Source organism: Bos grunniens, chromosome 10, assembly GCF_055505025.1.
Source record: "Bos grunniens cultivar Pamir isolate PY7600 chromosome 10, Bosgru_T2T1.0, whole genome shotgun sequence".
In the NCBI taxonomy this organism is placed as follows: domain Eukaryota; kingdom Metazoa; phylum Chordata; class Mammalia; order Artiodactyla; family Bovidae; genus Bos; species Bos grunniens.
This window is the reverse complement of record NC_141174.1, coordinates 14827240-14839973: the sequence shown is the minus strand read 5'-3', so window position 1 is coordinate 14839973 and position 12734 is coordinate 14827240. Positions and strand designations below refer to the sequence as shown.

Sequence of the window (12734 nt, the reverse complement as noted above, 5' to 3'; positions counted from 1 at the left end):
CTGCCCTCAAAGTGCTTATCATCCAGCTGCGGAGACAAGCCATCCCTCCCAGCTGCCTGGCAGCCCAAGGTGGGGGAAATGTGCAGTAGAAATTCAGAAGAGGGAGAGAGCGCTGTGGGAGAAAAGGCTGGTGAAGGTTTGCTGGAGGGGAGGCCTTGAGTGGAAAGGTCAAAGAGTCAGGAACAGGGTGGGCACCATTAAGAAGAGAGGCAGTGTGGATTGGCCAGCTGGAATATTAAGGTGCGAGAGTCTTCGGGGAGTAGGCAAGGGAGGTTGGAAGGAGGGAAGCCAGCCCAAGAGAAATGGAACCCCAGGCCTTAGTTCATCGATTCACTAATGGCAGGTCTGCTTTATTCTTGCTTCTAGTTTGGACGTCTTTCTGCACTGGCTCTTTGACATCTACTATCTGGAGCAGGCATCCGTCAGGTTCCAGTGAGTACCAGAGTGCATGTTTCAGGTGTACTCCCAGTGTTCAATGGGGCTTTTGTGGGTTCACACCAGCTGGATATGCCTATCCTTTATCTGCTCATATAGGTAGAGATGAATGAATGCCAACATTCTCATTAGGCAGCCTCTTAACGTTTCCTGTGCCATGAACCCCTTTGGGGGTAAAGCCCAGGGACTCCTCCTCTGAATGAACTTTTTCAAATAATTGTAGATTCAAAGGAAATTGCCAAAAAAAAAAAATTCCTATATATCCTTATGATTATACAGTGGAAGTGAGAAATAGATTTAAGGGACTAGATCTGATAGATAGAGTGCCTGATGAACTATGGAATGAGGTTCATGACATTGTACAGGAGACAGGGATCAAGACCATCCCCATGGAAAAGAAATGCAAAAAAAGCAAAATGGCTGCCTGGGGAGGCCTTACAAATAGCTGTGAAAAGAAGAGAAGCGAAAAGCAAAGGAGCAAAGGAAAGATATAAACATCTGAATGCAGAGTTCCAAAGAATAGCAAGAAGAGATAAGAAAGCCTTCTTCAGCGATCAATGCAAAGAAATAGAGGAAAACAACAGAATGGGAAAGACTAGAGATCTCTTCAAGAAAATCAGAGATACCAAAGGAACATTTCATGCAAAGATGGGCTCGATAAAGGACAGAAATGGTATGGACCTAACGGAAGCAGAAGATATTAAGAAGAGGTGGCAAGAATACACAGAAGAACTGTACAAAAAAGATCTTCATGACCAAGATAATCATGATGGTGTGATCACTGACCTAGAGCCAGACATCCTGGAATGTGAAGTCAAGTGGGCCTTAGAAAGCATCACTATGAACAAAGCTAGTGGAGGTGATGGAATTCCAGTTGAGCTGTTTCAAATCCTGAAAGATGATGCTGTGAAAGTGCTGCACTCAATATGTCAGCAAATTTGGAAAACTCAGCAGTGGCCACAGGACTGGAAAAGGTCAGTTTTCATTCCAATCCCAATGAAAGGCAATGCCAAAGAATGCTCAAACTACCACACAATTGCACTCATCTCACACGCTAGTAAAGTAATGCTCAAAATTTTCCAAGCCAGGCTTCAGTAGTATGTGAACCGTGAACTTCCAGATGTTCAAGCTGGTTTTAGAAAAGACAGAGGAACCAGAGATCAAATTGCCAACATCTGCTGGATCATCGAAAAAGCAAGAGAGTTCCAGAAAAACATCTATCTCTGCTTTATTGACTATGCCAAAGCCTTTGACTGTGTGGATCACAATAAACTGTGGAAAATTCTGAAAGAGATGGGAATACCAGACCACCTGACCTGCCTCTTGAGAAACCTATATGCAGGTCAGGAAGCAAGAGTTAGAACTGGACATGGAACAACAGACTGGTTCCAAATAGGAAAAGGAGTACGTCAAGGCTGTATATTGTCACCCTGCTTATTTAACTTATATGCAGAGTACATCATGAGAAACGCTGGGCTGGAAGAAGCACAGGCTGAAATCAAGATTGCCGGGAGAAATATCAATAACCTCAGATATGCAGATGACATCACCCTTGTGGCAGAAAGTGAAGAGGAACCAAAAAGCCTCTTGATTAAAGTGAAAGAGGAGAGTGAAGAAGTTGGCTTAAAGCTCAAAATTCAGAAAACGAAGATCATGGCATCCGGTCCCATCACTTCATGGGAAATAGATGGGGAAACAGTGAAAACAGTGTCAGACTTTATTTTTCTGGGTTCCAAAATCACTGCAGATGGTGACTGCAGCCATGAAATTAAAAGACACTTGCTCCTTGGAAGGAAAGTTATGACCAACCTAGATAGCATATTGAAAAGCAGAGACATTACTTTGCCAACAAAGGTCCGTCTAGTCAAGGCTATGGTTTTTCCAGTGGTCATGTATGGATGTGAGAGTTGGACTGTGAAGAAAGCTGAGTGCTGAAGAATTGATGCTTTTGAACTGTGGTCCTGGAGAAGACTCTTGAGAGTCCCTTGGACTGCAAGGAGATACAACCAGTCCATTCTAAAGGAGATTAGCCCTGGGATTTCTTTGGAAAGAATGATGCTAAAGATGAAACTCCAGTACTTTGGCCACCTCATGCGAAGAGTTGACTCATTGGAAAAGACCCTGATGCTGGGAGGGACTGGGGGCAGGAGGAAAAGGGGATGACAGAGGATGAGATGGCTGGATGGCGTCACTGACTCGATGGATGTGAATTTGAGTGGACTCCGGGAGTTGGTGATGGACAGGGAGGCCTGGTGTGCTGCCATTCATGGGGTTACAAAGAGTCAGACACGACTGAGTGACTGAACTGAACTGAACTGATACACCCTTCATCCAGTTTCCCCCAATGGTCACATCTTGCATAACTAAGATACAGTATCAAAACCAGGAAAGTGACATTGATACAATCCACAGAGCGTGTTCAGATTTTGCCAGTTTTATATATACTCTGAGTAGATTTCTTATATATATATTTTTTAATTGGAAGATAATTGCTGTACAATGTTGAGTTGATTTTGATTAGATTTCTTTTTAAAAAATTATTAATTTTTGGCTGTGTGGGTCCTCACTGCTGCACGGGTTCTTCTCTAGTCTGAGAGCGGGGGCTGCTCTTTGTAGCAGCGTGGGCTTCTCATTGCGGTGGTTCCTCTTGTTGAGCACAGGCTCTAGGATTCGGGTGTCAGTAGTCATGCAAGTGGGCTCAGAAGTTGCAGTTCCCCGGCTCTAGAGTACGGCTCTAGAGTACGGCTCAGTAGTTAAGATGCACGGCTTGGTCTCTCCGGGCCATGTGGGATCTTCCCAGACCAGGGACTGAACCCATGTCTCTTGAATTGGCAGGCAGATTCTTTACCACTGAGCCACCCAGGAAGCCCAGTTCTTTAAATGTACAAAATACCTGGGCTATAACGAAAACTGGTTATGTCAAAATACAGTTATTGAAAATATTTTAGAATTCAAATGTATGATACAATCTCTGTTAATACCTTTAATAATAGGTCAATGCATTCTAAATGGAAGCAAGCAAAACTTACATTTTATTGTTTTAAAGCCATCCATGTGAAAATTGATGTTACTTAGCTAAAAGAAGAACATTCAACTGGAACAGAGGAGTGGATTTTTGACAAGGCAACATGCAGGTCTTGTTGGACGTCCAGCCAGTTTCTCTTTTTGTTTGGCTTTGTTTTGTTTTTAGGGTTACAAATGTTGAAAGTCCCAATTTTTCAAAGATGTGCTGTTGCCAATGCCATGCAACCTTTCATAGCTTGCTTTACAGGGCAAGAGCCAGAATTCTCCAAGCTTTCTACAGTTAAACTGTAATTGTAATAAGCTTAGTTTTTCCCAAGATAAGTGAGTTCATCTTTGGCTAGGTCGTTATTTTTAATACAGTTTGTAAATATATGAGAAGGAGAAGAATTGTGAGTTCATGACTCACCTTTGATGCCCTCAAGAAAGAATAGCTTTTGAAGGAGTTCTGAAATATGTGCAGGGACTCACAGATTTTTTCTTCTTGAGGGAGTTATCAGAACTGTATAGATGACAGAGATGCATGGGTCACCAATGTGAGAACAGGCAGTGTGACAATCCATTCAGGTGGCTGAATGGCTGTTAGCCGAAGTTGGCCAGCTAGCAACACGTGTGCAGACAGGAAAGTCTCAATCATGTGAATTTAACATGTCTAATGTAGTGGCTTAATAACTAGCATCATTTTGAAGAGATGATGAATGCAAATGGTGTTGTGAATGCTCAGCAATAGATACAACATGATATGAAAATACCTCACTTCAACTGGAGACAGACTCACAGCCATGGCTGGCATGCCTGTGATGTGTTGCCCACGCTCTTCATGGGAGGAAGTGCTAAACTGCAGAAAGTGAAGATGCAATCTTTTCCCTATTCAAGGTCACAGACCCCCAAAAGTCTACCTGTGAGCTCTCCAGGGTCTGTGGATCCAGTCAAACAGCCCTTCTTTATTTTTGTTTTCTTTCACAGCCCTTCTGTAGATCAAGCCAGTGCATGTGTCTCCTAACCCATCCACCCCTATCCTTGTTCAAAAGGGCCCTTGTTTAAATTACACTGGGCTGGAAACGCATGTATACAGTGGGCCTTCTGTGTCCACGGATTCCACATCTTCAGATTTGACCTACTGCAGATCAAAATATTCAGGGAAAAAAATTCAAGGAAGTTTCCAAAAGCGAAACTCGAATGTGCCGTGTGCAGGCAACCACTTGCATAGCGTTTAGTTGTATTTACAGCTGATTACATTGTGTTAGTATTACAGATAATCTAGAGACAAGAGTACACAGGAGGATGGGCATAGGTTATCTGCAAATATTATTGACATTTTCATATAAGGGACTTGAGCATCCCTGGATTTTGATATCCGCAGGGGCTCCTGGAACCAACCACCCGCGGATACCAAGGGATGACTGTATTTGAAAGCTCTTCTCCCCATCTCTATCTCCACCCACTGCCCATCCCTTCAATTCTCTTCCTCTCTCTCCTCTTTGCTCCCAACATCTCTGCCCTCTCCCTCTTCTCCGGCTTCTGTGGCCATCTCCCGCCCTCCTCCACACCCAGGTGTGTGTTCCTGCCAGACAATGGCGCCTTCTTTGTCAACTACGTCATCACGGCAGCCTTTATTGGCACAGGCATGGAGCTGATGCGCCTGGGGTCGCTCTTCTTGTACACCATCCGCCTCGTCTTCTCCAGGTCGGAGCCAGAGAGAGTGAACATCCGAATGGTGAGGGCCAGGCCCTTCCCTGACACAGCCCTTGGAGCTTCCCTTGGGCGGGTGTTGGAGTGGGGGGTGCCTGTTAGAAGTGCGGAGTGACCTGGGAGCCCTGGTGGGCGGAAGGGGCCAGGTGCTCCTCCGACACCATTCTCGGAGGGGAGGCTGCCTTGCCAGATGAGGAGCTGCAGAAGCAGCCATGCCAAGCGGACCCTGCTTTCTGCCCCAGAACCAGGCCATGGACTTCCAGTACGGGCGCGAGTATGCGTGGATGATGAATGTCTTCAGCGTGGTGATGGCATACAGCATCACCTGCCCCATCATTGCTCCTTTCGGTGAGTTGTCCCTGAGGCCCCCACCCAGGGGGACCCCCAGAGCATCCGGCTCCCTCCTGGCTCAGGAGGAGACCCGGGGCCAGCCGATCAGAAGGGCAGGGGAGGGGGCCAGGTTGGTCAGGGGGGCTGGGGTTGGATGGCTATTTACAGAGGATGCTTGTTAGGGAATGACTACTTAACCAAAATGACAGAATAGGTTCTAGGATTCAAGGGAAGCAGCCGGGCACGCAAGATCGGCCCCACGGGACTCCCACAGCCTGTCCTTGGCCCCCTTGCCACTCTGGCTGACCTGTGTCTGGCATCTCGGGCCCAGGGGAGGGGAGGGTCTTGGGATGGCTTCTGAGCCTGCCTCCGTCTGCCGGCCCCCAGGGCTGCTCTACCTGTGCATGAAGCACGTCACGGACCGCTATAACATGTACTACTCCTACGCACCCACCAAACTCAACGAGCAGATCCACATGGCCGCCATCCACCAAGCCATCTTCGCGCCGCTCCTGGGGCTGGTTTGGATGCTCTTCTTCTCCATCCTACGCTTAGGTACGTGCTGAGCCCCCCCGGCCACCCCGCCTCCGTCTGTTCCCCCACCGCTCAGTCGCCCTCACCGACGACTCTTGTCGAAGCACGCCAAGCCCTGGGAGGAGCGAGGTGTTCCTCGTGGAGCACGGCCACGCTTAGCGCCTTCTGTAGGCCCAGGGGGCTCGTGTTAGAGTCCCGGCTGACCTTGAAGTTAAGGGTGGCACCAGTGTGGTCCAGACCATATACATTTCGCTTTACAATTTTCAGGGAAATCACCTCCACAACAAAAACATCCTACTCCTTCATTCTAACTCAAGGCTGGCAGGAAATAAAATTTTACAGTATCTATCATCAGTCAGTTCAGTTCAGTCGCTCAGTCGTGTCTGACTCTTTGCGACCCATGGACTGCAGCACGCCAGGCCTCCCTGTGCATCACCAACTCCCTGGAGTTTACTCAGACTTATGTCCATTGAGTCTGTGATGCCATCCAACCACCTCATCCTGTCATCTCCTTCTCCTCCCGCCTTTAATCTTTCCCAGCATCAGGGTCTTTTCCAAGGAGTCACTTCTTCTTATCAGGTGGCCACAGTATTGGAGTTTCAGCTTCAGCATCAGTCCTTCCAATGAATATTCAGGGTGGATTTCCTTTAGTATTGACAGTGGGTTGCCGTTTTTTACTCCAGGGTGTCTTCTCAGGGATCAAACCCTCGTCTCCTGTATCTCCTGCATTGGCAGGCAGATTCTTTACCCCGAGCCATCTGGGAAACCCCTGGCAGACTTCATTTTTTAATAAGACTTTTCTGCTAGGTATAAAAGACTACAGATTTATTATCAAAAATAGAAAAAAATGGAAAGATTAGAGTTTGAATGCCTGGTATCTCACCTACAGCCTCCCGTCTGCTGCTCCCAGACCTCACTTTGTGCATGTGTTTTAGAGGACAGGGCAGAGTAAGAGGGGGTTTACGGATTGACTTTACAAAACTGTGGATCCGTTTTATTCTAGTCAGACTTACAGCCCGAGTTTTTTCACTGAACATTATGCTCTGAGCAGTTTCTTGCATTATTAAAATACTGTTAGAGCACGTGTCTTTTAATGGCTGCATTAATTTCTGCCAATTTTAGTCAGTTCAACGTTGTTGGGATATTGAAGTTGTTTACCATTTTTTGCTTTTATAATAACACAACGATAAACGTCATTTTGCAATAACTTCCGACTGTAAAGACTGATTTTTAATATTCATGTACTTAGAAAACTGCCGTCGTGAAAAGGTTACCAAACATCCCCAAACGAAACATAAGTGACTTTTAAATTCTGAATTGCTTTTCCGTGCTATTAGCACATGTAATAGAGTATGCTTACTTCAAAAGGGCTTATGAGAGTTAGACAAAGACAAATTTCATATGATATTGCTTCTATGCAGAAAATTATACAAAGGAACTTGTCTACAAAACAGAATCAGATTTAGAGAATGAATTTATGTTTACCAGCAGGTAGAGCAGGGAGGGACATAGTAGGAGTTTGGAATGGAGATGTACACACTGCTATTTTTTAAAACAGATAACCAACCTCGACCTACTGTATAGCACAGGGAACTCTGCTCAATATTCTGTAATAACTTGTATGGGGAAAAGTATTTGAAAAAGAATAGATACCTGTATATGAATAACTGAATCCCTTTGCTGTACACCTGAAACTAACTCCACACAGTTAATCAACCGTAGTAGTCGTCATGTCAGTCACTCAGTCGACTGATTGTGACCCCGCACACTAGCCCACCAGGCTCCTCTGTCCATGGGATTCTCCAGGCAAGAATACTGGAGTGGGTTGTCATTTCCTTCTCCAGAGGATCTTCCTCACCCAGGGATCGAACCTGGGTCTCCTGCATTGCAGGAAGTCTACTCCAATATAAAATTTAAAAGAATTTAAAAAAAAAGGGGGGGGGCTTACAAGGGAAGGTGTGGGTCAGTCACTGCATTTGGGGACAGGGACATAAATGAGTGACCTGAGGGAGTGACATAAATGACTCAGATACTTCCCAGGGACCGTGATATGGAAGGTGGCTGACATCTAGGGGGACATTTAATGGACACCTAAGTGGCTGTTTGAGTAAATGAATTTTTTTCGTGGAATACGCCAGATGCCGAATTCTAAACCGGTCAGGTAGCACAGAGAGATGATGTTCCTGGGTGGGGCTCATTGATTATGTGGTTAAGGGGAGAGCTGGGCAGAGACATCTCTGCCCTGGGCTCCAAACTCCTGCACAGGTGCCGGGCCAGGGCCCCAGGCATATGTCAGCCGGGCCAGCATCTCTGCCAGTGCCCCGCACACAGCTCTGGTCCTCAGGCACCAAGCCCATGCCTCTCCTCCTCCTTGCAGGGTCCCAGCATGCCATCACCATCTTCTCCCTCACCACCCTTATTGTTTCCATAATAATGGCCTGCGTTGCCACATTCCTGGGGAAGATGTCGAAAAGGACTAACTATGAGGTGAGTTGCCAGTCTGCCTTTCCTCCCTCAAGTTCTCCCCGGGGCGCACACAGCTAGAGGACCCGCCCGCTGCCTGGGGCGCCCACAGCGTCAGAGCGACGAGAGGCTCTTGCCTTTCTCTCTGGTGGTGGGATTGGCAGAAGGTGCTGGGTGTGCATTCTGTATGTGTGCTTGCACTGGCCCCAGAACCAGGCCTCCCAGGGCAGAAGACATCGTCCTCTCCTCTTCCCCCCTCTAACGTCTCCTCCGAACCACAGGCTGGCCCATCCCTCCTACGATGTGAGCCTGTCCAGCCACAGAGCTGCTGGGGCCATTCCAAGGGATGGAGGGTTGAGAGAAAGGATGGAGTGAAGGAGTAAAAGAGGGGGTGGTAAGAATGAGATCCTGGGGAAGGGGAACAGTCATCTCACTTTGAAGAATCTCAGGATACTCTGGTCTTGTCTGGAAGGGAGGCCTGGTCCTCTGGGCCCCATGACTCCTTTGACTCTTTGCCGCATTGTTGGTTGGTCGCTAAGTCGTGTCCGACTCTTTGCAACCCCGTGGACTGCAGTACACCAGGCCTTCTGTCCTTTCTATTTCCCGGAGTTTGCTCCTGTTCATTGACTCAGTGATGCCATCCAACCATCTCACCCTCTGATGCCCCCTTCTGCCCCTGCCCTCAATCTTTCCCAGCATTAGGGTCTCGGGGCCCAGCCAGTTATTAGAGAAGGGAGCCCATCCATGCCAACAGAACTATGTGCTCTAGATCCGCACTTCCTAAAGTGGGGTGACTCTAGAAGCGTACTGGAATGATTTCCAGTGGACAGAAACGTTTTCTGTTTTTCATGGTTACACCTTTATTTTTCTACTTGACCTTGTTTATGGCAGCTGACACAGGATTTTTGTTTATAATAGTGAATCATTTCCTTTTCAAATGAATTTAAATAAGAAAGAAAGTTGATTTCAAGTACTAGCATGCTACTGAGCCGGAGAAGGGAGCCTCTGAGAAGAGGATCTTCTTGCTTCCGGTGGTCCCATCTCTGGGGTCCTGGCATAGGTGCTCACTCCTTTTCTCCCCGGACCCTCCTCCATCCCCTGGCCTGAGTCGGTGCTAGTGAAGCACCTGGGCAGACAACATCCGTGGCTCTTCCCAATGCAACAGTGTCGTGGGATCTGGTTGCTCAAGTGTCCACTCTAGAGACAGAAGGTGACAAGGGACTCAGACCTTCATCTCAGATAAAAGGGAAAACCTGGCAGGGAAGAGGGTATTGTTGAAGTCAGGGCTTCTCCTGGAGTCAAAGCAGTAGGCTCATCTTTGCACCACAGCTTCCCACAGCTCTCATTGTGGACCTTGGGGATGGAACCTTCCAGAAGGGTCTCCCCAGCATCCCAGTCTTCACTCTGTCCCCCGAGGGTTCAGCCCGGCCAGCTGGGCTGCAGGTCTGGAAAAACAGAAGATGAGTTGAAGGGGAGCGGGGGGCCCCTTAAGCCTGAGGTTAGGGTCCGGGTTTCTCTGGATATGGGGAGGGCGGGGCTGGGGCGCATTCACTGACCCTCCCTGTCTCTCCCACCGCCGCAGCCCGAGGAGATGGAGACCGTGTTTGACCTGGAGCCTAGCAGCACCTCCTCCACGCCAACCTCCCTTGTGAGTCAGTGCCTTTGCCCTGGGACAGGTCGGGGTGGGGAGGTGGGGTGCTTACAGGGATGGGCTTCTCCAGCAGCCTTGTGGGGGCACCAGTGGTTAGCGTCCACCCTGGGTATCGGGGAGGAGACGGGGTGCCCGGGACTCCTCCCTCTGACGCAGCAGGACTTGGCCCAGGTCAGATTGCTGCCGTGGCCCTGGCTGAAGAGCCTTCAGAATGATAGAAGATCCGGGAATTTCTACAGGACACACTATAGAAGGAGCTCAGAGAGGAAGAGAAAGGGCAGGGCGGACTCAGCCTCAGCGAGCTCAGTCGTGTAGACGCAGGGGTCTGCTGGGGTCCTTCGGCCTCAGGACCGAAGGCTGCCGCCAAGGGCACGGGTGCCAGGCAGCATGGCGCGGACAGAGCTGCCGCGAGCTATTGGAGGTCTGCATGGAATGGTAAGACGAGTGAGCCTGTCAGCTTGAGAGGAGACGAGGCTGGACTCTGCGTGCAGGGGTCCAGCAGGCTGGGCGCTGGCTCCCACCCTCGTGGCTCAGCCTGGAGATGGGCATGAGCGCACGCCAAAACCTGGCCACACGGATGGATGCTGGGCTGCCGAGGCATGCACTGAGCTGGGTACTGGGTCGGCCCATGCCCCGATGCCAGGGTGCCTTGGAGGAGCACTGAAGAAGGGCACCAGCCAGCCCTGGCACTCAGGGAAGGCTTCTTGGAAAAGGGGAGGTCTAACCAGACTCCCGGCATGGGAGAGTTAGGGGTTGCCGGATGGAAGAGGGTGTCGGGGAGAGCACTCTAGGAACAGGGCCAGCCTGTGCAAAGGCCCAGAAGAGAGAATCCAGGGCATCAGGGAACCAAAGACTGTTTTGGGCCGGGTGCAACTTCAGAGCGGGCAGCACTCGCAGAGTGGGTGGGAGAGGGGACCCCTTAGACAGCAGTGGGAGGACGTGCCCATGCCAGGCACACAGAACTACAGGCCTCGCTCTGAAGCGAGCCCCACAGAGAGGGCCCAGTGAACTCTGGGGGGTGGCAGGGGAGACAGAGCTTCAGTACCAGGAGAGACAAAAGTTTCGAGCAGGAGTCTCTCTCCACGTAGCCTTTCTCCTAGGGCCCTTCTAAGATGACCCTTCCAGAATATTGTCAGCAGTTGGTTATTGAAACCTTGCAAACTAGACGCTTCAGCATTCTTGCTCTTGATCTTTGCACTTAACCCACACTGCGGGGGGTTTTATCCTCATTTTACAGATGAGGAAACTGAGGCTCAAAGACCTGACTTAATTTAGACCCTAGGGTACTACTGTGCAAGAAAACGGCAGAACAAAGTTTGAAGCCAGGTCTGCTAGACTCCAGAGTGTGAGCTTTTTTTTTTTAAAGAAATTACTGGAATTGATTTTTTAAATCTTTCATTATTATAACAGAGGTTTCTGAGCGTTGTAGCTAACTATGGGAAAAAACAAGCCAAAATAAGAAAATAAAAGTCCATATTTCTGCCACCTGCAATGACCACTGACACCTCAATGTATTTTCTTGCAGATATATATTTCTTCTAAAATGTCGTAACACTGCACACTGTTTCATAACCTGTGTTTTTAGTTAACAATCTCCGTCTTCCTGCATATATACGTTTTTACCTCTTCAAATACCTAGTCCATATTCAACTTGCCCTACGGTTCCAGAAATATATTTTGCAGCTCATCCAAACCAGGATCCAACCTGGGGTCTGTGCTGGATTAATCTGGCCCCTGCCCATGTCCCTTTTATTTCAGCACCATCTCTATTTCATGACTTGTTGGAAAGACCAAGCCTGTAGTCCTGCAGAAGGCCCCATCTTCTGGCTTTTTCTGGCTGTTTCTTCATGATATCTTACAGGAGGTTACAGTATCTCCTGTATTTCCTGAAAACTAGAAGTTAGATTCAAAGGCTGGAATTGAAGATTCAAGTTCAACACTAGGGCCTAGAACATCACCGGCAGTGCTCTGTGTCACACCAGGAGATATATAATATCCCATTTATTGCCATTTATGATGCTAAAGTGACTCCCGGGTTCAGGGATGACTGCTGGCTTTTTCCATTTTTCAGTTACCATTTTTCCTGGAGGACCCAAAAGTCATCTGTGGGGTTGACTTTGGCCTTATGAAAATATCTAAATTCTATTGCAGAAAAAAATGTTCCTTCATCATCTAGGGCTGTTTAGTCTCACTCTAATAAACTCCTACAGAAAAGGTTTCATTCTATCCAATAATTACCTGTTTTCAAAATAAGGAGTTGGTTTCAAAGTCCCTTCAAAGGACGACAGACAGCCCATCCCTGTTACTTCTTGTGTTTTTCTATTCGGCTGTTGTCCCAGGCATTCCTGAGCCCGGGCCTGGACTTCAGAGGTCTCATGACCAAGACCTCAGACGGCAGCCTCGGTTTCAAGTCCTCATTCACGGGCCGGCCAGTGACGCAGCCCAGGGTGTTGGATGCATCTCTGAAGCTGCAGTAGAAAGTGCACTAGCTCAGGAATGGGGGCTCCCCCCAGACCCCAGTGTCAGGGAGCCTGTCATCTCCCCTGGGTTCAGCCGGACCTGGAACCAAGACTGAACGGCACGTGTGCTGAAGGAGCACTGGACTGGG

The 12734-nt window shown here is 48.5% G+C and overlaps 1 protein-coding gene across 7 annotated transcripts in view; it reads left to right on the top strand.

Annotated features, from left to right (window-relative positions):
• Positions 1–12734, top strand: part of TMEM63C (transmembrane protein 63C) — a 60436-nt gene that overhangs the window by 44470 nt on the left and 3232 nt on the right. For 5 of the 7 annotated variants that reach the window (XM_086319484.1, XM_086319483.1, XM_086319485.1 and 2 more), the window contains 6 exons: positions 367–432; positions 5011–5173; positions 5391–5496; positions 5866–6033; positions 8390–8499; positions 10058–10123. In XM_086319484.1, coding sequence (XP_086175610.1) covers positions 367–432; positions 5011–5173; positions 5391–5496; positions 5866–6033; positions 8390–8499; positions 10058–10123 — 679 coding nt within the window. The other 2 variants (XM_086319487.1, XM_086319489.1) reach the window with 2 other exon arrangements.